This window comes from Eptatretus burgeri, chromosome 2 (genome assembly GCF_056783735.1).
Source record: "Eptatretus burgeri isolate ZD-2024b chromosome 2, Ebu_testis_v1, whole genome shotgun sequence".
NCBI lineage: Eukaryota > Metazoa > Chordata > Myxini > Myxiniformes > Myxinidae > Eptatretus > Eptatretus burgeri.
In genome coordinates, this window is record NC_140962.1 from 69,203,206 (window position 1) to 69,227,326 (window position 24,121).

At 45.1% G+C, this 24,121-nt stretch overlaps 1 protein-coding gene across 3 annotated transcripts in view; it reads left to right on the forward strand.

Moving 5' to 3' along the window:
- The window catches only part of LOC147032238 (uncharacterized), a 130,010-nt gene that overhangs the window by 6,032 nt on the left and 99,857 nt on the right, over positions 1–24,121 (forward strand). For all 3 annotated transcript variants that reach the window (XM_085869662.1, XM_085869663.1, XM_085869664.1), the window contains exon 2: positions 20,063–20,192. In XM_085869662.1, the coding sequence (XP_085725788.1) occupies positions 20,063–20,192 (130 nt within the window). The remainder of the gene's footprint in view (positions 1–20,062; positions 20,193–24,121) is intronic.

Here is a 24,121-nt window from a genome sequence, read left to right on the forward strand (position 1 = left end):
AATTTGAAAATTTCCCCCTTTTGTGCTCGTATTCAGTCAAGTGTGTGTGTGTGTGTGTGTGTGTGTGTGTGTGTGTGTGTTCTTTCCAAAATTGAGCCTTGTGAGTCCCTGAAAAGTGTGAACATCACTTTTCTGGCCAATGTTTGACTTTTGAACTTCTTTTTGACTGGTGATGTCGGATTTTTCAATTCCATATTCTGGCGTTTGCTCTGTGGCTCATAATGGTGGATCCACATCTCGTCTCCAGTGACAATGCGTCTCAAAAAGCATTCCCTTTCCACAACACGGTCGTGCTTGTGCTCTAATGTGAGTAGTTTGGAACCCATCTTTGTAGAAACTTTCTGAAAGCCAAGTTGGTTGCTGATTATTTAATGTGCAGAATAATCGCTGACGTTCAGATGTTGTGCCACTTCGTCAATAGTCGACCATCGGTTATCCAGAATCATGGCGCGGACTCGTTCAATGTTTTCTTCAGTTACGGATGTGGATGGGCGTCCAGATCGTTCTTCATCAGTGACACGGACAGCGGAGTGGTCATGCAAACTCCCTTATGCCGACACAACCACTGACTGCTGACTGAAACTGACTTCATGATGGCACAGATGGTTCTTAATTGTACCTTCAAGTACAATCAGCAATGCAGTCAACACAACACGGTTTTTAATAAATCACTGCAGATACTTTTCAACTCGCCCTCGTACATATATGTGACGATTTTGTTTAATATTCCACCCATGAGGTTGACCATTTTTGGATGTTTCTTTTTTTGTGCACATTGTTGAGGCTCGTACAAGAGCGAACACAAATAACATATAACAAGGAGAGCAGGAGACAAGAGGTGTGGGAAAGGGAAGCACAAAACAGTATGGAGCAGAGACAGGAGGTTTGTGGAAGGAAGAGGGATTGGGTGGGATACACAGGGTAAACAAGATGGACATGACAGGGACTTTCAGGAAGGAAAGCAGGGAATTTGAAGGAGGTGGGTTTGGGGTGGATTAACGGGGGTAGAAAAGATCATGGTTTGGTTTTGGATGGGGGAAGATTAATTATAGGTGGTGGTGAACAGATGATTTGAAGACCTTGAGGGAGAGTGGAATTGAAGAGAGTGTGGGAGTTTGTTTCAGAGTTGGAAAGAAAAAAGGGGAATGAAAGAGTGAAGGTGAGCAGTTTCACCAGAAGGGGTTTTCTGGCAGACATTGAATGCCCTGTAGAAATATGGGGGGGGGGGATAGGCATATCACATACAAAGTAGGGGGGGTGCAAGGCCGCAGACGGTGGAAGACAGAAAGACCACCAACCTGCCTGCGGTGAGAGAGTGAGAGACCCAAAGACTCAGCTTCATCGTGGGAGATACCAATTATCCTAAATGCCTTGGTTTCCACAGTGTGAAGCTGAGAAAGGTGTGAGGCAGGAACACCAGCCCAGAGGGGAGAGCAGTACTCCATCAGGCTGCAGATGAAAGCTTTGTGTGCCGTCAGGAGCTCAGGTTTTCCAAGGAAGGACCTTGCATGACGGAGGATGCCCAGTCGGCGACTGTCTTTGGAGGCCAGCTTGGAAATGTGAGTATTGAATCTTGCATCAATAAGTATTGAACTCCTTTGCTCTGACACTCCAAATTGAGCTCAGGTGCCTCCAACTTTGTTTGATCATCCTTGATATGTCTCGACAACTTGATTGGAGTCCACCTGTGGCCAATTCAATTGATTAGACATGATTTAGAAGTCAACACACCTTTATATATTAGGTCCCACAGTTAACAGGGCATGTCAGAGCAGAAACTCCACCAGGAAGTCCAAGGAACTGTCTGTGGAACTCCGAGGTAGAATTGTGAGGTTGTCTCGATCTGGGGAAGGGGAGAAAACAATTTCTAGAGAGTTGAAAGTTCCCAAGAGCACAGTGAGCTCCAACATTAGGAAATGGAAAGAATATGGAACTACCCAGACTCTTCCTAGAGCTGGCCGTCTGACCAAACTGAGCAACTGGGAAGAAAGATCTTGGTCAAGGAAGTGACCAAGAACCTAATGACCACTCTGGCAGAACTACAGAGTTCCTTGGCTGAGATTGGCAAACCTGCCAGAAGGACAACAATCTCTGCAGCACTTCACAGATCCAGGCTTTTTTGGAGAGTGGCCAGACAGAAGCCACTCCTGAGAAAAAGGAACATGCCAGCATGCCTGGAATTTGCAAAAAGGCTGAGAGCATGAGGCAAAAGATTCTGTGGTCTGATGAGATGAAAATTGAACTCTTTGGCCTGAATGCAAAGCGGAACGTCTGGCGGTAACCGAGCACAGATCATCACCCATTCAACACCATCCCTACTGTGAAGCATGGTGGTGGCAGCGTCATGCTATGGGGATGCTTTTCAGTGGCAGGGACTGTAAGACTTGTCAGGATAGATTGAGCAATAAATGAAGCCAAATACAGTAAAATCCTTGGGGAGAACCTGCTTCGGAGTGCAAAAGACCTGAGACTGTGGCGGAGATTTATGTTCCAGCAGGACAATAACCCCAAGCGCACTGCGATAGCAACACTGGAATGGCTTCACAACAACAATGTGAAAGTCCATGAGTGGCCCATCCAAAGCCGAGACTTGAATCCCATTGAGAATCCGTGGAAAGATTTGAAGATTGCTGTTCACCGACTCTCCCCATCCAACTTGACAGAGCTTGAACAAATCTGCAAGGAAGAATGGGAGAAAATCCCCAAATGTAGATGTGCAAAGCTGATAGACATAGACATAGACAAGACTCACAGCTGTAATCGTTGCCAAAGGTGCTTGCGCAAAGTATTGACTCGGTGGGCTGAATACTTTTGTGTATTTGATGTTTCTGTATTTCATTTTCAATAGATTTGTAAAAAAATTCTATAAACGTGTTTTCACTTTGTCATTGTGGGGTATTTTGTGTCGATCTGCGACAAAATATTTAAATTTAATACATTTTCAATTCAGGCTGGATCACAAAAAAGTGACAAAAGTCTCAAGGTGTGAATACAAGGGGGGAGTGAGCAGGGAGAACAGCCATCCAGTCATTTTTTGCTTTGCTGTGTACAAGTGCCTTGGTGGTATGTTGGTGTTGCAGTGTGTTTACCTTTATAAATAAACTCAACTTTGGACTTCGCCTTACTGCTGCTTGGATATCGATCAAAGAACCTTGGGTTTCATAATGATGTGTAACAACTTATTTGTCCTGTCAATGCTCTCCTCCTCCTTTATTACATTTTCACAAAGTTAAGGCTGAGGAATACTTGTGGGTTGCATGTTGTTGTTTTACCGACATTCACTTTTCTTTCTGCGACCATTTAAAATATTGGCTGTGTTTTGGTTTGGCTTCTCATAAAAGTTGATCGATCATTTCTCTTTATGTCACTTTTTTGTATACATAGTCGAGGCTCGTGGTTCCAAGAGATTAGTGCACTGAATGGATCGGACGTAACAGGCAAAACAGGATGCAAAAGGAGCAGTAGAGAGAGGGAGGGGGACACCAACTGTGGAGTTGAAGGCTGAGATAGAGTGAGATTTGGGCAAACAATGGGTATGGGGAGCAATGGGGGACAGGAGAGAATGCATGGTGTGGACAAGCTGGATACAGAAGGAAGTTCTCAGAAGGGAAAACTGGAAATTTGAAAGGAGGAGGGATTTCGGGGTGGAGGGGGTGGGGAGGGGGTTAATGAGTGCAGAACAGATCATGGTTTTGGACTGGGGATGATCTGAGATGGTGAACGACTGTCTTGAAGACTTGGAGGGAAGAATGAGATTGGAGAGGATGTGGAAGTTGGTTCCACAGGTGGGAAAGAAGTGGAACAAATGAGTGGAGATGAGCAGTGATCCTGGATTTAGGTAGCTTCACCAGCATGGGGTTGATGATTGACCGTGTGAGCCCTGCAGAAACCTGGGGGAAGGTGGGGGGGAGTGGAGTATGGAAAGAAGAGAGGGTGCCAAAGGACAGAGAGAGATCACTGACCTGTTTGAGATGGCGAAGTGATGGGTCCATATACATAGATGAAAGCCTTGTAGTTGGATTGGAGTTTAGGTGTGCCAAGGAAGGACTTTGTATGACAGAGGATGCGCAGTAGTCGGCTGGCTTTGGAGGCCAACTTTGAAATGTGGTCTGCTCAAGAAAGATCATGGCTGATTGTGAGACCCAGGAGTTTGAGTGAATGAAATTGCTCAAGAGGATTGTTGAGAAAATAGATAGGAGGGATTGTCAGACGCTTATTTTGTAGAGTGTGACATTTGTCAGGATTTGTCACTTTTGTATTGTATCAGTCATCTTGTGTGTTTTTTAATGTTCAATCAGCAACCTTATGTTACCTTTTGGATGAAGATTTCGTTTTGCTCCAGTGCTACGTAATTTGGAACAAGTAAAACAAAATAAATTTATTCTGTGTGTCGGCTAATCGATCGTTAAACTTGTATTGGACAACCAGTACTTAAGCTGATAAGTCTTGAGACATTCCTACATTAGGATACCCCAAATGTGAGCATGATGGGACTATTAACATAAGTTGAAGTTCAACAAGTCAAATTTTTTAAAAGGGACAATGAGTAAATGTGATAATTGTCCAAGTTTTCTCTTGATATGTAAGTTTAAAAAAAAAAACTTTGACACAAGCTACTGTTTTGATCATGAACACATGTATATGTGATGCTCCTGTGTTGAAATATTGCTCTGCTTTTGCTTTGGATTTATAAACTGAGATGGACAGCTGTTTTGAACATATTGCAATGTCAGGTTAGGTCAGGTATGGGAGCATGTGCCAGAGCAGCGCATCACTGCGTCTACTTTCCGCCGGTACTCCAGGGGCCTCCGTCTGGTCATCCCCCAGGCAGATGCCAGGCCCATCCCCATCTCCTTGAGATGCTGATCAAGCTGCTGCAACCACAAGGCACGTGGTTGGCCCATTGGCCTCCTCCACTTACGAGGCTCCCTCGCTGAGAGAATCTGGTGAGCAGGATCAGCGTCAGGAAAACGACCTGCAAGTCTATACAGCTGCAGCTGATGTTCACAGACTATACAGGTAACAAATCTCATTTGAGTCTCTCTCAGCAACCGCTCGTTGGACACAAAGTCTGACCAGCAATAGCCAAGGATTCTCCAAAGAGACCTGGTATCAAAGGAATTATGTCTCCGTCTCAGATCCCTGGTCAGAGTCCAAGTCTCACACCCGAAGAGCAAGACTGGAAGCACCAAGGACATGAAGACTCGGACTTTCGTCTTCCCACACAGGTACCGGCAGCACCACACCCCATGATCCAGTGAATCCATGACTCCCCAGGCCCTACCCAGATGTCTGTTGACCTCTGGCTCACAGCCAGCAGAGAGATGAATATCACTGCCAAGGTAAGTGAATCTCTCCATGACCTCAAAATCCTCACCGAAGACAGGCACAGACAGGATAGCAGCATCCAAGATGTCATAGAAAGCCTGGATCTTAGTTTTGAACCAGGAAACCCGTAATTCCAGCAGCCCCGACTCCTCATTCCACACCTCGAGGGCCCCCAAAAGGATATATAGAGTCTCCGCAAAGATGACTGCATCATCTGCGAAATCTCGGTCAGAGATCTTGACATTCCAAAATGATGCACCGCAGTTTGATCTCTCTGACATCCTTCTCAGAATCCAGTCCATACAAGTACTGAAAAGTGTGGGGGCAGTACACACCCCTGATGAACTGCAGTAACAACTGGAATAAGTCAGAGATGGAACCACCACATCTCACAGCACTCTCAGTACCAGAGAAGAGTTCAGACATCAGGTCGATCTGTTTTGGTGGCACCCCATGAAGACCAAGAATCCTCCAGAGGACATCCCGATTCACTGAATGAAACGCTTTACAGAGATCAACATAGACTGCAAGCAGCCCCTGCCAAAACTCTCATCTGCATTCGGTGAGGACACGAAGAGCAAGGATATGGTCGATCGTTGACCTCTTTGGTGTAGAGCCTGACTGCTCTGGACGCTGGTGCTCAAGCAGATGGTGGCGAACCCTATCAAGAATTATCTGAGCAAAGACCTTGTCCGGTGCTGAGAGCAGCGTAACCCCTCGGTAATTGTTGCAATATTGGCGATCACCCTTCCCTTTCCAGAGAGGGACAACAAGGCCCCTCTTCCAGTGAGTTGGGATGATGCCTGTGCTCCAGGCAGAGCACAAAACTGCATGCAACAACATGAGTACAGCTTTTCCACCAGCCTTGAGAAGTTCACCATGGATGGCACAGATCCCTGGAGCTTTACCCCATTTCTACGGGTTCACCGCAGCCCGTGTTTCCACAAATGAAGGTTGAACACAGTTTATTGGATGGTCAGCAACAGGGATTGAGACACCCCTCACATCTAACTCGACAGCTGGTGGATCAGTCTGGTACAACCGCTCAAAGTAACCAGCCCAGCGGGCCTTCACTTCGGACTCCTCTGTCAAGAGCCTACCACTCTCTGCTCTAACTGCAGTACACCAAGGGATGGGCTTGGATGAACGCAATGCATGAATTCCCCTGTAAGCAGGACGAGAATCACTTGACCACAGGTGATGCTCTACCCCCTCACAGATTCCTCGCACATAGGCCTCCTTGTCCACCCTTGGTGCACATATAGATTTACACGTCAGCTCCCTGAACAGCTCAGATCTGCCATTCAGCCTGGCCCTGTGACTCTGGGCAATGGTATCCAGTGTCCCTTGAGACATAATTCTTCTTCGCCCTCCGGTAAGTTCAAAGACATCTTCCGGCAACATCAAGGACGGTGGTCTTGAAGGCACTCCACAACTCTTCAGGACCTCCCAAAGCACCCAGACACCCCAAATCTCCACTCAGCCTGTTCGCAAACTCCTCAGCTATCCTCTAATCCTTGAGCTTGCCAACATCCAGCCTCGGCTGGGATGGTACCATTCTCCTGGATTTATGGTGCAACTTAAGAGTTGCTACAACAAGCCGGTGGTCAGTATTGAGGAACTGAGCACTCTGGTAGACCGTACAGTTCTGGATCATCCTCCATCGACCATCAACGAGCACATAGTCAATCTCCTTTGCCACACCGCCAGCGATGGAATACCAAGTCCAGCGATGAGCTTGTGGGCACTGAAACCATGAACCAGCCACCCTAAGTCCATGACTTCTCACAAAGTCAAGGAACTTGGTTTTATTATGGTTCACAGTTCCAGACCCATGGGGACCAACACATGTCTCATAACCATGCCGATCAGTTCCAGTCGATGCATTGAAATCCCCCAAGACGAGAAGTGTATCTCACCTGGGGCACTGATCAACCACAGACTCGAGTGTGGCGTAGAATGCATCCTTCACGGTGAGATCACTCGCCTCAGTCGGAGCATAAACAGAGACCATGGAAATGACACCTAAGGAGTGACGAATCCTTAATCTCATAATATGCTCGTTGACCGGTGTTGCCTCAATTATCATTGGAGTCAGCTTATTGGACACAGCTACAGCAACTCCTTGGGTATGGTAACCATCAGAGCGACCAGACCAATTGTCGGTGCAACCACCCACCATGATATCGCCGCAATCCGGTCTCCGAACCTCAGCGAGAGCTGCAATACCGATGGCCAATTATTTGAGCTCAGATGATAACAGAGACAGGTGATCAACCTCTCTTAAGGCACTGTCACACCTTGACGATTCAGCCAGCAATGGCAACGTATAAAAATGTATGTAAAACGTTGGCGTATGCTGAAATTTTGATGTTTTAAAAAAAGTTTTGGTCGTATTCATAACGTGTTGGTCGTATGCATAACATATTAGTAACGGGCACAGAACGTTTTGTTGTCTGCTAGGACTTATACCAACGAATGCTTAGCTTGTTGTCGGCGTTCACAACCTATGCCCAACGATAGTTTAACTTAGGCATATCGCGCTGCACGTATCGCCGACGAACTCGTGGCATTCTCTGTTAAAAAGCTGCCGCTCGCCGATTTAAATCATAACCGCCTGAAAATTGAAAGTGTCAACCACGCAGTCACACCTTGACGATTTAGCCAGCGTATGCCGACCTATGAAAAATTTGCCGAACCAAGCTGGCACACGTCGAATACGTTATGGGTAAGTTGTGTATACGTTAAAAGCACGCTGAAAAACGATGAAGTGTGCTGTCATATTTCGTGGTACGTCTGGTACGTCGTGAAATTTTAAGCATGCTGAAAATTTTACGACGTACTCACCGTATGGCTCACATGTTCCGTTATGCTGTGAATAAGTTGTAGGTACGATATGTGATCGTTGACACACGTCGACACAAGTTCCTTGTAAGTTAGTCAGAAGTCGAAACACGTCGAGGTAATGTTTAGCATACCCGAAACTTATTTTCTCCGTCAAGACACATTTTTTTTCTCCTTGGCTCCGTGAAGGCACGTGACGAAACATCTGAAGTTGTTGTTGTTGTTGTTTTTTATTATTAATTTTTTTTAGTCTATCACGAATTTTAAAATATATTCAGACATTTGCTTTTAAGTTTCGACGTCGATGTGACAATATCCTCAAACAGAAAATATTCACAGAGGAGGAACTAAGAATAAGACATGAGCAAACTGAAGAGGCAATCGGATGTGACGTAACGGCACGTGACGAAATATCGGAAGTTATTGTTGTTGTTTTTTTTTAACGCTGCCAATACGCCATAATACGGTAACTGTAAATTAGAAACACGTTCAGTGAGTTCTGTGGTCGTCCCGAAGACGTCAATCAAATACGTCTACATACGTCAATATGCGTTGGAGGTACGTTACACATAGGTTCAAAGCACGTTACTCATAGGTTAGAAATAAGTTTTGGGTACGCTAAGCATTACCTCGACGTGTTTCGACTAATGAGTAACTTACAAGTAACGTGCCTCGACGTGTGTCAACGATCGCATAACGTGCCTCGACGTGTGTCGACGATCGTGTAACGTGCCTACAACACGTTACTCATAGGTTATAAATAAGTTTCGGGTACGCTAATCATTACCTCGACGTGTTTCGACTTATGAGTAACTTACAAGTAACGTGTGTCAATGATCGCATAACGTGCCTACAACTTATGGCCAGTGTAGCGGAACGTGTGAGTCATACGGTGGCATACGTCATAAAATTTCAAGCATGCTAAAATTTGAGGACAACCACAAAGTACAACGATGAAAGCCAGCGTACTACGACGTATGGCAGTGTTTTTTCAGCGTGCTCTCAATGTTATCAAAACTAACCCATAACGTATTCGACGTGTACCAGCATTTTAGACAAATTTTTCAAAAATCGGCATAAGCTGGCTGAAACGTCAAGGTGTGACTGGGCCTTGAGCAGTGTTGTCAGGTTTGCACTTAGATTGGAGACATTCATTGAAGTGTTGGAGTATGCCACTCTTTTGGTGGAGATAACTGGCTGTTCCATTTGCATTTCGGTTGTGGACTTTAAAGACTCTTACAGCATCTCTCAAAGTGTCGACCATTTTTTTGCTGGTACCCTGGCTAAATTCCCTGCCAAATGATTAAAGAAGATATTGTTGCAGTCGACAGACTGTTCTGGTTGCCTGGTTCGAATACGGCAAGTCGTGTCAAAACGACCACAGCAGTCATTGTGAGTCTGCAGCTCCAGGTCAGTAATGTGTCCTTTCAATTCCGCTGCAGTTCCCGTTGAAACCACGTAATGAGCCGAGCGCTGCGCTCATTGGCGATCACGTGACTGATCAAATCTTCATCTGAGAAACCGCAGTCACCTGACATGTTCTTATCTAGCACCAATCAACCTTTGATAAGGTTTATAAAACCACCAGACTGAGCCACTCGGACAAACAGGATCAATCCAGAGACCAAGTCAGGTTTATATTGTGTATTTGGTAAATGGCACATGGGGATGGGAATACAAAATGAAGCAATCACTCCAAAAAGCACTATTTATTAGCAAACCCTGTATCCCTGCAGAACATCCGTGCCCATGAGTCGATGAACGAATGGTCGTTCCTTTTAAAATAGCCAAAGCCTTATTTGAGCCCAATCAGACACATGCCGAAAGATAGAGTGGGGGGGATTCATGAGAAAGGTTAGGGTAGTTTGCCAAACCCATAATTTGTAAAGCCCCTCATTGTTCTTCAGCACAGAGGGGAAGAGCGCAACCCAACATGCACGAGTGGAATCGGCAGGCAGACACTGCTTCTGTTCACAAGGTGTGGCCTCCATCTGTAAGGTCTCAGCGGGATGCAGTCTTCCTGCTGAGTCATGCTCCCAGCATCCTCTCGGGACGAATGACAGCAGGCAGAGAGAAAGTTTGTGCCCATGCGCCACCTTTTATAATGTCGCATGCCTATGATTGCGCCCCTCCCCTCTCGTCAAAACAAAAAACAAAACATTAAAAGGATGGAGGGAGGAGGGGGTGGGGGTGGCAGGAGGAAATAAAAACACACTGGCAACTCACCACAACACAGGGCAGCTGTGCACAGCTGCCATGACACCACGCCTGAAAAACGAACGACCACAAGGGGTTGAGAGAGACAGAGAGAAGTAGGATGAGGAGGAGTAGGGAGGGCAAGGAGGTGTTTTGGACATATGTTTGGTCGTGGGACTTGAAGAGAATGGGGAGGGTTCGACTTGCCTTTGGGAGGGTAACTTGAGGGGAAGCGGGGGTGATGATCCGGCATCAGTACAGGATTGAACGAAATGTGTTGCATTAAAACAGCATATTCAAACAGGACAGCCAAACCACCCATCACTTTTAAACAGCACGTAACATTTTAAAGGTGATTATAACATGGGCTTCCCTTGAGGAATGAAATTTGAACTGTGGCTGTCATCCTGTTTACCTCCTCTGAAACTGGATCTCTCCTGGAGGGGGTCACATATCGCCCACAGATGCCCAGAGTGCTAAAGAATGTGCGAACTGGACAAATGAACACCGCACCAGCAGCCGGACCTGCCGACAAGCCAAACCCGACGGTCCAAACCCTGAAACCCAGCTCAGACCAAGAGACCCTAGAGCCCATCGCACTCCAGCTGCAATGCTTATAAACTCCCAGACGCCAGTATTTTATGCCTTTATTTAATTTCAGCACACATTTTGCAACCAGAATGCGAAAAGCCCCAGAATTTCTCAACACGAGCAGAATCCCAAAATTCAAACCGTGGAATTGAATCCAGCAGCAGCCCCGACTGCTAAAAAAAATGTGCCGACCGCCCAACCTGCACACTCCCTTACACTGGGCTCAAACCACAACACAAACACCACAAGACAACATAACCACCTCCAAACCACACAAAACCACCTGTGGGAACTTAGCACAACCACCCATTGTTTATTATTTCATGAAAGTTGAAAGAGGGGTGAGGGACGAAGGAGCGTTGACTGAGCGAGGACGCATGAAATGATTGGGGGGGGGGGGTGGGGAAGGGATGGATTGATTGAGGGATGGATGGAAAGTGGATTCACAGCAAGTTCCATAGTTGTTCATTGTCAGTTAAAAGCTAGATATTATGGTATTTGTGGATAAGCATTAGTATATGCCCATAAGTGAACAATTAAATGAATGGTTACATGTTATAAGTTTCGTGTAGCACAAATCGGTGAATTGTAATAGACATTGCTTGATGGAATGAATTAATTTTGCCTGTAGATGACAGTATTGTACTTTAAACTGCCTGGTGAGGTTTGTGAAGATGCTGGAACATTCTCAGACGAAACTTCCAGTATGGATGAGAATCGCATTTGCTGGAAGGCACGAGATCGTTCTGTGATACTATATGAACCTGTGAGAGGGAGGTGTAAAGAGACAGGTGATATGTGACGAGCCATGCGTTCGATCGTCCCCGTGCTCGATTGAACTCTGAGTGAACGAGGTGTTAATGTCCAGAGTGGTTGTTAACGCGTGGAGCCGATTATATTAAGGTTCAACAAAATTCATCAACATTATTTATCGGGAAAGAATTATTTTGAGGTCTTCAATCATCCTGGATGGGCCAGCGTACGTGACGAGACTCAATCGTTCAACAGCCCTGGTGGACGAGGTGAACATGCATGAGTTGAGCCGGCAGGACAAGGACACTGGGAGGAAACGACTCTGTGGGAATTGTTGTTGGACGTTGCATTGTACTGTATGTCATGGTGAACTTCCTCGTTTGACTTTGGATCTGTTTATTTGAAATACAAGTTTCAAAAACGTTATGCTGTTGATGTGGTCACTGTGACATCACTTAGAAGTCACAGACTCCAGCTGTTTCTTTGTTTGTTTTGTTTTGTCATGTATTGCCGTGGCTTGCAAATGAACATCCAAACAGCTTGTGGAGCCCTCAACAAGTGGCTTAAGCACTCAAGCAAGCACTCCAACAAAATGGTTTCTCGAGAACTGCAGGCTTGGCAAGCGATGAGCAATCGCGGATTGGTCATGTTACACACCACGCGGAGATGCCCGGCAGTGTCAAACAATTTCCGAATTGGACAAATGAACACTTTTTTTTTTTCAGTCAATTGCGCCGTTTAAATTTTGAAAATATGCTCAGGTTAAGAGATTCGACAACTTGTCGCATGTGTAGAAATGAGATAAATCCACAAACACTGGCTTCTCCGGGCATTTTTAAGCACTGCGATGTATCCTGCGATGTACGTATGAAGATGAGGAATTCGATGATATGAGTGAGGATAGAGAACAATTTTTTTTTGAGAACTTTATCCTTCATAAACTGTTGTGGCCTGTTCCAACTCAAAGCATTGTTGAGCAGAAGGCCAATTTTTTTTTTTTTTAGCAAATTAAGACCCCCCCCCCTCCCCAGCGAGGGAGAACAGGCTCATCGAAGGGGCTGACCAAGGATGAAGCCTTGATAAAGGATAATTAAATAAGGCCGTTAATTTAAATCCCCCCTTTGAAGATAATTAACTCAAACATCCAATTTTAATTGAGGCATTACCTTGGAGTTCTCTTAGAATGCAGGCAAAGTTTCAGTCCATTAGGTTTCACAGTTGGGGAGTGATGGAGGACAAAAACACACACACACACACCACACACACACACCACACACACACACACACATTTTTATATGAGCAAATACAACCCGTCGTTTCACGAACGAGAATATTAAGGAAAGTGGGGGGGGGGGTGGAGGGAGAGAAAGAGAGGAGGAGGAGGAGGGAAGGGGATGGAAGGAAGAGGGAGACAGGATTGATGGGGATCAATGAAAGAGGGAGGAGGGGGTGGGGAGCTAGGAGGGGGAGAGGAATGGGTGAAGAGCAAGGAAGGGGGGGGAGGCAGAGGAGGAGGGAAGAGGAAGGTAGGGGAGGGGGATGGAGACAGGATGGATGGGAATCACTGAAAGAGGGAGTCGGGGTGGGGAGCTATGAGGGGAGAGGAATGGGGGAAGAGCGAGGAAGGAGGGAGATGGGATGGATGGGAATCACTGAAAGAGGGAGGAGGGGTGGGGAGCTAGGAGGGGAGAGGAATGGGGTAAGAGCAAGGAAGGGGGGGGGGCGGAGGGAGAGAGAGGAGGAGGGAAGAGGAAGGTAGGAAGAGGGAGACAGGATGGATGGGAATCACTGAAAGAGGCAGTGGGGGTGGGGAGCTATGAGGGGAGAGGAATGGGGGAAGAGCGAGGAAGGAGGGACATGGGATGGATGGGAATCACTGAAAGAGGGAAAAGGGGTGGGGCAGCCAGGAAGGGCAAGGAATGATGGAAGAGCGAGGGGGGCAGAAGAGACACCCCACCAAACGCCGTTATGCACTCCAGAAGGGGAGTGGGAGCAAGGAGAATGGGGAAGGAGGAGGGGGTTTTTTGGAGGAGGTAAGTGTGAGGGGAGGGGGTTCTGGACTTGCGTTTGGTAGTGGGACCTGTGGAGAAGGGGGTGGGGGGGGTTAGTATAGGATTGAACGAAATTGAGTACGTTAAAACAACATGTTAATGCAGCATGCAGAGACTGCCCAGAGATGTCCATGGGGAGGGGTTTAGGACGAGGTAAATGTGAGAGGAGGTGGATGGAAGACTGCGTGAATGGAAGGGAAGGCAGCGAGATGGGAAGTTAATGGAAGACAGCATGAGAGGAGGGGAAGGAAAGGGTGATAAAATGCACCCTCACCACAACATTTTCTTTTTAACCACAGGGTTCGAAATAAAACTGGGCGGGAGCATTTAAAACCAATGCAATTGACGTGGCAAAGGGCTGCCTGCCTGCATGCTCGCACATGCAGCGACCCTTGCACCTCTTCAGTCGCTCACTCCGAATCTGAATTTGGGGAAGCCATATTAAATTAAAACGTAAACCGTCAGTCCTAAACCTAAATGGTCCCCTTAACAGAGGGAGGGGTGTGATATGAAGGGGAGAGGAGATAGCTGGATGTAAGAGAGAGACAGAGAGAGACAGAGACAGAGACAGAGACAGAGAGAGAGACAGAGAGAGAGACAGAGAGAGAGACAGAGACAGAGAGACAGAGAGAGAGACAGAGAGAGAGACAGAGAGAGAGACAGAGAGAGAGACAGAGAGAGAGACAGAGAGAGAGACAGAGACAGAGACAGAGACAGAGACAGATACAGAGACAGAGACAGAGACAGAGACAGAGACAGAGACAGAGACAGAGACACAGACACAGACACAGACACAGAGAGACAGACAGAGAGAGACAGACAGAGACAGACAGACAGAGACAGACAGACAGAGACAGACAGACAGAGACAGACAGACAGAGACAGACAGACAGAGACAGACAGACAGAGACAGACAGACAGAGACAGACAGACAGAGACAGACAGACAGAGACAGACAGACAGAGACAGACAGACAGAGACAGACAGACAGAGACAGACAGACAGAGACAGACAGAGACAGACAGAGACAGACAGAGACAGACAGAGACAGACAGAGACAGACAGACAGACATAGAGATAGAGATAGAGATAGAGATAGAGATAGAGATAGAGATAGAGATAGAGATAGATATATATACACTGAACAAAAATATAAACGCACCAACCTAAATATCTAAGTCAAGATTGCCATTATGGGAAAATGGTCAAACCGATGATATGTTTGAGCAATGGTTCCTTTGTTTTGTTCAAGACAGATGTTCCCATTGAAATTGACCACTCTGAGTGTGTGGACTCACACGTTGAGTAATCCTTCCCATGAGCACCATGGGGCTTGACAGAGTGATGGTCAGTGAGCGTGACCAGGACACAAACACTCCCTATAGCTTGCCCTATAAAAGGCCTCCCCAAAATGTGGACTGTTGCCAAATGTCAACATGCCACAGATGTCACAAATCTTGAGGGAGCGCGCCATTGGCATGCTGAATGCTGGGACGTCAGTACGGGCCGTTGCAGCACACTTCAATGTCCACCACTCCACCATTAGCCGCCTGAGAACGCGCCTCAGAGAGACTGGAAGCACCGTGAACCGCCCACATGCCCGGCGACCACGTGTGACCACCGCCGGTCAGGATCGTCACATGAGGCTGCAACATCTCCGGGATCGACTCCTCCGATCGGCCACGAGGACTGCCGATGAGACTGTCGGGCTGCATAACAGGCGCATTTCAGCCCAGACGGTGCGTAACCGCTTGAGGGAGGCCAACCTCCGAGCCCGCCGACCACACCGGGGACTCGACCTCACTGCAGTCCGGTGTCAGACCAGACTGAACTGGGCCAATGTTCACTTGCGCTGGACCCTCGCACGATGGAGGAGAGTGCTGTTCACCGATGAGTCGCGGTTCCAGCTGTATCGGGCTGATGGCAGACTCCACGTCTGGCGTCGGGCTGGGGAGCGCGACACTGGCGCCAATGTCCTTCGTCGGGTGTCACACGGTGGTGCCAGTGTTATGGTGTGGGCAGGCATATGCCATGGAGAGCGCACTCTGCTCCATTTCATTGAAGGCAACTTGAACGGGCAGCGGTACAGGGACGAGATACTCAGACCCATCGTCGTGCCGTTTGTGCGCCTTCACCATGTGACGTTTCAGCACGACAATGCTCGCCCCCATGTTGCCAGGATCTGCATGGACTTCCTCGGTGAGGAGGACATTGATGTCCTCGACTGGCCTCCATATTCTCCCGACATGTCGCCCATCGAGCACCTTTGGGACGTTCTTGATCGACGCGTACGACAGCGTTACGCAGTCCCAGAGAACGTCCGCCAGCTCCGTGTGGCTCTCCAGGAGGAATGGGAAAACATCCCTCAGGCCACCATCGATAATCTGGTGATGTCCATGCTCCGGAGATGCACCGCTCTGCGCGACGCCAACGGTGGACACACCCGCTACTGACTGTGTGAACTCTGACAGTGACACCGTGGTTGTGTCGGCTGTTGTAGAGCAAAGACTGTCGCCAGAATTCTCAAGGAACTCTTTGAAATTTAATGCTCAATTGTCATGGATTCTATAACCAAATTGTTGTGAAGATTTAGTATTAATGAGTTCCAGGTAAAATAGTAACAATCGCTTGGTGCGTTTATATTTTTGCGCTTGCTGCGTTTATATTTTTGTTCAGTGTATATACATATATATGTCAGGGATTCCGGCAGATGTGATGTCTAGTTTGACGTCCATCCGAGAGGTAGCACACACATTGATGAATCATCCTGCCTGTGAAACACCGAGATGACAGTTTATCGCAGGGTCAGGATTCAAACCCAGGCTAGAAAGCTTAATGAGAGCGTGCGTATCTCTCGGCTGTCCTGCCATGATTTGCCGATTTATTGCTTTGTAACAACTAGAAACATTTTTTTACTGATTGTAATCATCTAATTACTTCTGCCACCGAATGTGGATGAAGGTTATGTTTTCACCCTTGGCTGTCTGTCTGTTTGTGAACATGATATCTCAAAAATATGTGGACGGATTCAGCCAAAATTTGATGGTGATCTCGGGTATGTGACTTGGACAAAAATTTTCGATTTTGGTGAAGATCTGGATCCGATCATTTTTTTTTGTTATTTTTCACCATTGAGAGACAGCACCAAAAATGATATATCGCAATATATCTCAAAAAGTTTGGGACGGATTTGGCCAAAAGTTGGTGGCCAGGTTGGGTATGTAACAAGGAAGAATTGGTTCAATTTTGGTGAAGATCTGAATCTGGAGCCAGATCCGAGAATTTCTTATATGATTCTTCACCATTGAGTGAGAGGGCTTAAACCATATATAGCACGATATCTCAAATAGTTATCGATGGGTTCAGTCGAAACTTGGTGGATGAGTTGGTTGGGTGACAAGAACTAGCTGATTAAATTTTAGTTCAAGTCCGAATCCAGATCTGGCTTATCAGTGGGATGCAAAACGTAAACTAATCAGCTTGGCAGAGGTATGCGCTCTACTGATTGCTCTTCCAGTTTATTTTGCCTTCCTATCTCCAGAGATGTCCCCACTGAGAACTCCCCATGGAAACTTATACAGATTGAAGCTTTAAGAGTACTCCAATGAAATGGTAGAAGAAACTTTTAAAAACGAAATGTTTAATGTTTTTTTAATATGTCTATGTCCCAGTGATGAGTCATATAAAGAAAGAAGATCATATAAGAATTGGAAATGTCGAAATGAAATTGCACATTTTCTTTGATCAAGCCACTGCTCGAGGGGCCAAACGCAGGTGAGCAGGGCCTAAACTTTGCTCAAGTCGATCGATATATTCAGTAACGGTGTGAATACTCTTGCTTTGTGTGGCCACAGCTTGGAAATGGACAATGAAGCAGCTTCTATCACGCTCACCAAGTAGCTTAAGGACTCGAGCAAGCACGCCAACAAAACGGTTGATGAGGAACGGCTGGTTTGGCAACGTATTAGTGATCATCAATCGGTAAAATAAACACCATGCACCCGGAGACACCCGGAATTTCCAGCAGTGTCTGAATTGGACAAATGAACGGTGTTTTTTTTTCGCAGTCAGAACTGCTGATAAGTTCAATTACGGAGTTTAAATTTTTTAATTCAGCTGAGATTATGAGATTCTTGAGGTTATTGCATGTGCAGAAATGAAATAAAGCCACAGATTCTGGCGGCGTCACCGGGCGTTTACAAGCTCGCAATGTGTTCAGGGATTCGTTGGTATGATGATATGAGTGAGGGAAGTGAAGAAAAAAAACAACTATTGTTAAACCATTGCAGCCTGTTCCACGTCAAGGCAATGTTGAGCAGGCCAAAAAAAATGGCAAATTAAGACCCCGGTGAAGTGACCAAGGATGAGCCTTGATAAAGAATAATTCAATGTGGCCATTTATTATCTTCAAAAGGGGTGTTTACAATAACACAAACACACAATTTTAATTTCTTCACCTCCTTGGAGTTCCCTTACTATGTATGCAAAGTTTCAGGCCACGAGGTTTCATGGTTTTGGAGTTATGGAGGAGACACACATACACTGACTGACGGAGTGACTGACCGACACACAATGACATATTTTATGATATTATGAAATATATAAAGTTGTGTTTCCTGTCTCTCTGTCCATCGATAGAATTGGGCCCACCGGTAGTCACCCCATCATATTGCATACCGTTGGAATCCTCTTAGCAAATGGAGATATGCAAGAAAACATTTTCAAACCTACAGGGTGGGAGGGAGACCCCAATTCTCTCTGTGTAAATATTATCATCTTGCAAAATCCCGTGGTAGGCAGTATTACAAATCATCTTATCAGTATCGCCAAGCTCACAATTCTGGCACCAACAACCAGGCTCGGAATGTTGTCTATCCAGAGGCACTGCAGTAGTCATTATTGTGTAGTATTGCCTTATTGTATCATATTTTTACCTGTTCTGCCTATTGTTTTATCTTAAATATTGTATATATTATATTAATCGTAACATTATTATTATTATTATTATTGTATTGCCTTCTAAATTATATGTGAGTAATTAATTGGAATTATACGTCGTACTTGGCTCGTTTTCTGAACTTTAAATTCCTTCTGCACAATGTGTGGGGTTCCTCTGCTTGTCGGTAATAAGTGTGTCAAGTTTGCACGTGTATCATTGAACAATGAGTGCATCCTCTACTAAGGTCGGCCAGATATGATCAGACACAGACACCACTATGACATTTGAGGAAAGAAAATATGTGCAGATTTTCTGGTAATTGGCAAAAAAAAAACGTTTTTGTTGTTGTTGTTGTTGTTATTATTAAATAACGCTGTGATTGTTGAATCCAATTCCACGGCAAAGCATTATTTTGTACTTTGTTGGCAGAAGGCGAGATTTGGCCAGGGCACACTTGTGCTGTACTTGCTCCAAGGCATGCGTGTGAAAATGCAACAAATTGCTGTGCACTCTGCAGACCATCATTCCACGTGAATGCGTTTGAGTAACGTGTATCCAAATGCTTGATATTTCGATTTTAAAAACGTTTTAAACATGAAAACGTTTTTATCAGCTTTGAATTGCAAAAGGCAATTATTATTATTTTTTTTTAACTTTGATGCGGTACAGTGAGTGATTCACACTGCAAAACTTCATCGATTGTAATTGTCCTGTTGGCTCGTACCTTCCCTTGCAATAAAAATTTTTATTTCTATGTTATTTGCCAAACATTGTGCAGAGAATGTCGTTTCATGAGCTCGTATAAAAATAATTATGGATGCATTTGATATCTTTGATGCAAAGCTATGGAAGGAAAATAATGATAAGAAGCGGCCTGAACAGAAGAGCGATGTTTTCAAAACATAGGGCGGATGAATGCATCAAACACTGAAAATCCTCTTAAAGCGTTGTGGATTTGTGTGGGATTGAGGGGAGTGTGGGGTTAACAAAGGGTGGGGAGAAGGGATTGTTGCCAAACCAGAAAATGTCAGCGTATTCTGGGGAAGACGGAACATTTGGGGGTGGTTTTATATTTTCTCCTTTGCTGGTATTTTTCCATGTAGCTGTCCAGTGGTTTTTGTGGTGATTATGTCGGAGAGTTTGGGGTATGTTTTCTCGCGGAGCTTGGTCTTGGCGTACCTTCGAGTCTGGGTCATGGAAGGTGGGAGGTGGGGAACATCGGACTTGCAAAGCCAGGACTGTCTGGGTGATGCCGCTGTCCCCGCTGCCCATACCCTTGGCCGATAGCCATGCTCGTGTTGTGGTGCTGCATATTCCTGACGTATCTCACTCTATACCTCTCCTTCGCTTTCCTGCACAGCTTGCTGCATTCAGACAGCGAAAAGCAAAAGCCGACGTCTCGGAGTCGTCGAAAGCGAAGAAGAAGAAGGGGGCGAAGCCGTCTCTCGACTTGTGTCGTCTCAAGGCGCAGGAGCACTCACTAGTGCATGGTGGGCATTCTCTTTCGAAGAGCAACCTTGTTCGTGTAACGCAGAATTTAAATTATATAAACTGTGCTTTTGTGCATAATTTTACTTCCATAAATGACATGTTGATCCTTGAAATAAATGTTGTGTTTGAACAGTTGGCCCCTTTAGATTCAAACTTTGTTATTTGTTTAATTGTTCTTCTCTTTCACGACAAATTATTTCTCGTGAAGCAAAGTGTAAGGTTATAATTTTGATGGATGTACATGTTCTTCTGTTCCTCGATCATTTTGTTAATACAGTGCATATTGAACAGTCATATTGGGTGAGCGGTTGACATTGTTGCCTTTAAGACTCTTTGCATTCATGAGATGTCGTTTCCTTCTGGATGTTAATCCTTCGCCCCTTTATTTGCACAACACCCGAGACCTCATGGCTGTATGGGGGCAATACAGTGCATTCTACATCACATGTGCATCCTTTATAAAGCATTGGGGATATTGAAGTGTTTGCATTTGTAATCATTGTGTCATTACCATGTTTCATCAATCCGTCTGTTGTTTCCTAACATGCCAAATGACCTTTGTTGACTCGGCCATTTGTCTCGCATCCAGGGCCAAATTGATTCATGTTCACGTTCAAGGTCAGTCCACCTTTAAGGGTTAATTTATGGCTGTTTTCAACAACGTTTGAGGCTGATACTAATCTTCATTTAATGGGATTCTAAATTGGAACCTGGTGGTTTTTATTTATTTATTTATTTTACTAATTAAAATGTTCCACGGAGGAAACTGATAATTTTGTTTTCTCAAATTCAACAAATGGAGCACAGCTGAGGATGTGGAATACGAGAGAGAGAGAGAGAGAGAGAGAGAGAGAGAGAGAGAGAGAGAGAGAGAGAGAGAGAGAGAGAGAGAGAGAGAGAGAGAGAGAGAGAGAGAGAGAGAGAGAGAGAGAGAGAGAGAGAGAGAGAGAGAGAGAGAGAGAGAGAGAGAGAGAGAGAGAGAGAGAGAGAGAGAGAGAGAGAGAGAGAGAGAGAGAGAGAGAGAGAGAACACGACACGAAAACACCCGAAGCAATGCAACAATTTGGAATAAAATAACCATTCAATTACAGTATACCAGCTGCCATGAGTATTGTTTTTTTAATTTCATACAACACCGAAAACATTGGAAAAATGTTGACGAGAAATCACGACTGAACTGTAGCACAAAGCAAGAGCACTCACTCTTCACACCCGTCTGGCTCTTATTAAAACTTACTAGTACATGCCCGTAAAAAAAAAAATAAAAAATAAAAAAAATAATAATAATAATGAATAAATAAACCACAAAGGCGTTTCTTCGCTCTCACGTGCCCGTACGTGCGTGACCCAGAAGTTCGATATTATTCGCAGTTACCATTATTCACAATTTATTTTTAATACCCAATTATTCAATTAGCGCCAACGTATTTTACCTTTTCGCAATGTCGTGGCAAGGAAAAATAAAAAGAGAAGAGAAGAGAGAGAGAAAAAATTTACTTCCTGGTTCGGAGCATACCAGCACTCTGATGTTCCCGAAATTTATACACCGTCTAATATGAAAACGATCATAACTTGGGCCATTGTGTTTATCTATAAATGCGCATAAGAAATGGAGAAATTATTAGAATACACGAAGTCATCACTCTCCGGAAGCCCGTACGTTGCAACCTGGAATGGGGAACGCGGCTGAGGACCTCTTCCCCAACGGCCATGCCTCCGCAGCAACGTGTCCTGTCATTCGTTGGTAAATAAATGGCCATAACTTGGGAAGCACTTGTCTGATTAATATCAAACCTTGAAAAGGCACATCCTCAGGTCCCCAGCAATATACCTGGCAAGTTTCAATTAGATCAGATCAGAGGTTGTCGAGAAACAGCGGTCACACACACACACACACACACACACACACACACACACACACACACACACACACACACACACACACACACACACACACACACACACACACACACACACACACACACACACACAGAGATTGCTGGAATTATAGATAGATGCTGTGACGTGTACGAGGATCAATGTGGAGACGATGCAAAAACCCAATGCTCGTAACTCCATGTCTATTGACTCAGATTCGCCTGATTTATTTCAGCGGATTCCGTACGGCTGCGGTCTGCAATAGTTAGATGGCGCTGAAAGCGTAATATGGTATCTGAAATGACCGATGAAAATGTATAGCGAAGCACAGGATGATAAGTGTAAAATGAAGAGGTCTTGCATACAGCACCAACTACAAGGATAATCTAAGTGCAAATACAGCACGAACCATTGGGACCACCCCATCATTAATCTGAGCAGTAATCATAACTCAAGCCCTAACTGTTTACATCAGCCATACTTGATGTCTTTGTCATATCGTACTCACTCCAAGGTGGAACTGCAGCACAAAAACAGCACTAATTCCAATGGTTATTAATGTCAACCCTAATCTTAATCTTATCCGAGCCATAATTTTAACTTTGCTTATTTAGTACAGTAAACCCTCAAATATCATGGGTTCCAATATCGCGGGTTAACCTATTGTTCCGATTTTGTTATCGCGGTTTTTCATTTCGTCCAATCATGGTTTTTGAGCTGAGTCAAGTCATTGTTTGCATCCGCATATACGATTTCCTTCCATTACGAGTCTTTTTCTTGTTTCTCGCGCACCCTTAATTGGAGTAATCAGATCAGCAAACGAAGCTAAGTTTCATCATGAATAATCATCGGGCAGGAAATGACATATGGAGATCCTGCAATACTAGATCTACAAGATCTGAAAGACGCACAGCAGTTAATAATGGCGCCCAAACGTAAAACGATGGACAAAATTAGTTGTGCCAAAAGGCAGAGAAAGGTTATGACATCGTGCAAAAAAACATTGAGTTGTTAGGTCGGCAAGAGGTCAATCTGTGGCGTCTGTGGGTCACCATTATGTGATCGATGAATCGATTGGGTGGTTAACATGAGTCAAATGCAGTAATTCGGAAGAAACCATTGCTTATTTACCCATTTGAGTGGACCGGTAATGCGGGAGAAATGATTGCGGACATACCCATTTGAGTGGACTGGTGATACGAGGAAAATCATTGTGGATTTACCAACATTTCCACGAGGCATGTGGGGCTGAAAGCTCTAGTTCAACCATGACAGACACCGAAGAGACGGGATTATTTTGGAAGAGGATGCCATCTGATACCTTCCTATCCAAGCGGGAAAGATCTGCTTCACGTCAAGGTGGTCAAGGATCATTCTACCCTTCTTCTATGTGGCAATGCAGCAAGCGACTTCATCGTGCTCCTGATGATCGAACAGCCATCACAAGTTCTACATTCACATCTTTCTAACCACCACCCTCCTCCTTCTAACAGCATCATCATCATCCCTAAGTCTTGTGTTTTCTGTTTACGGTAAAGGGCAGTACCAACAAGTACGTAATATGTTTATATTATCCTCACCCACCTCGCTGTTTTGTAATAAATCTAAAAGGTAAAAGTCTTGTTTTTGTATATTTTACACTGTATTTATTTCACGTACATGTTTATTTCAATGTTATTATGCTTTATATACATTTTACTAGTTTATAAGCCCCCGTTGGACTCTGTCTGAAACGGGGGCTCTGGTTTGGTCTCGATTTTCGTGTGCGTTTATTCATACTTCGCACAAAGAAAGGTATACATATCCTTTCCTCGGATATATACATATCCTCGCACACGTGATGGTATACATTTGCACGTCATTTTTTTTCCAAGATGGCCGACTGGCGGCCACTTTAGTTGTAAAAAAACCTGATGTTGAACACATCCCCAACCTTTTCTCGGACATGCATTTACCGGTCTTGTTCAAACTTGGCGCACAGATAAGGAATGATGGCTTGCATGAGCAGGTCAGTTTTTTTTTTGCAGATGAAATCCAAGATGGCCGACTG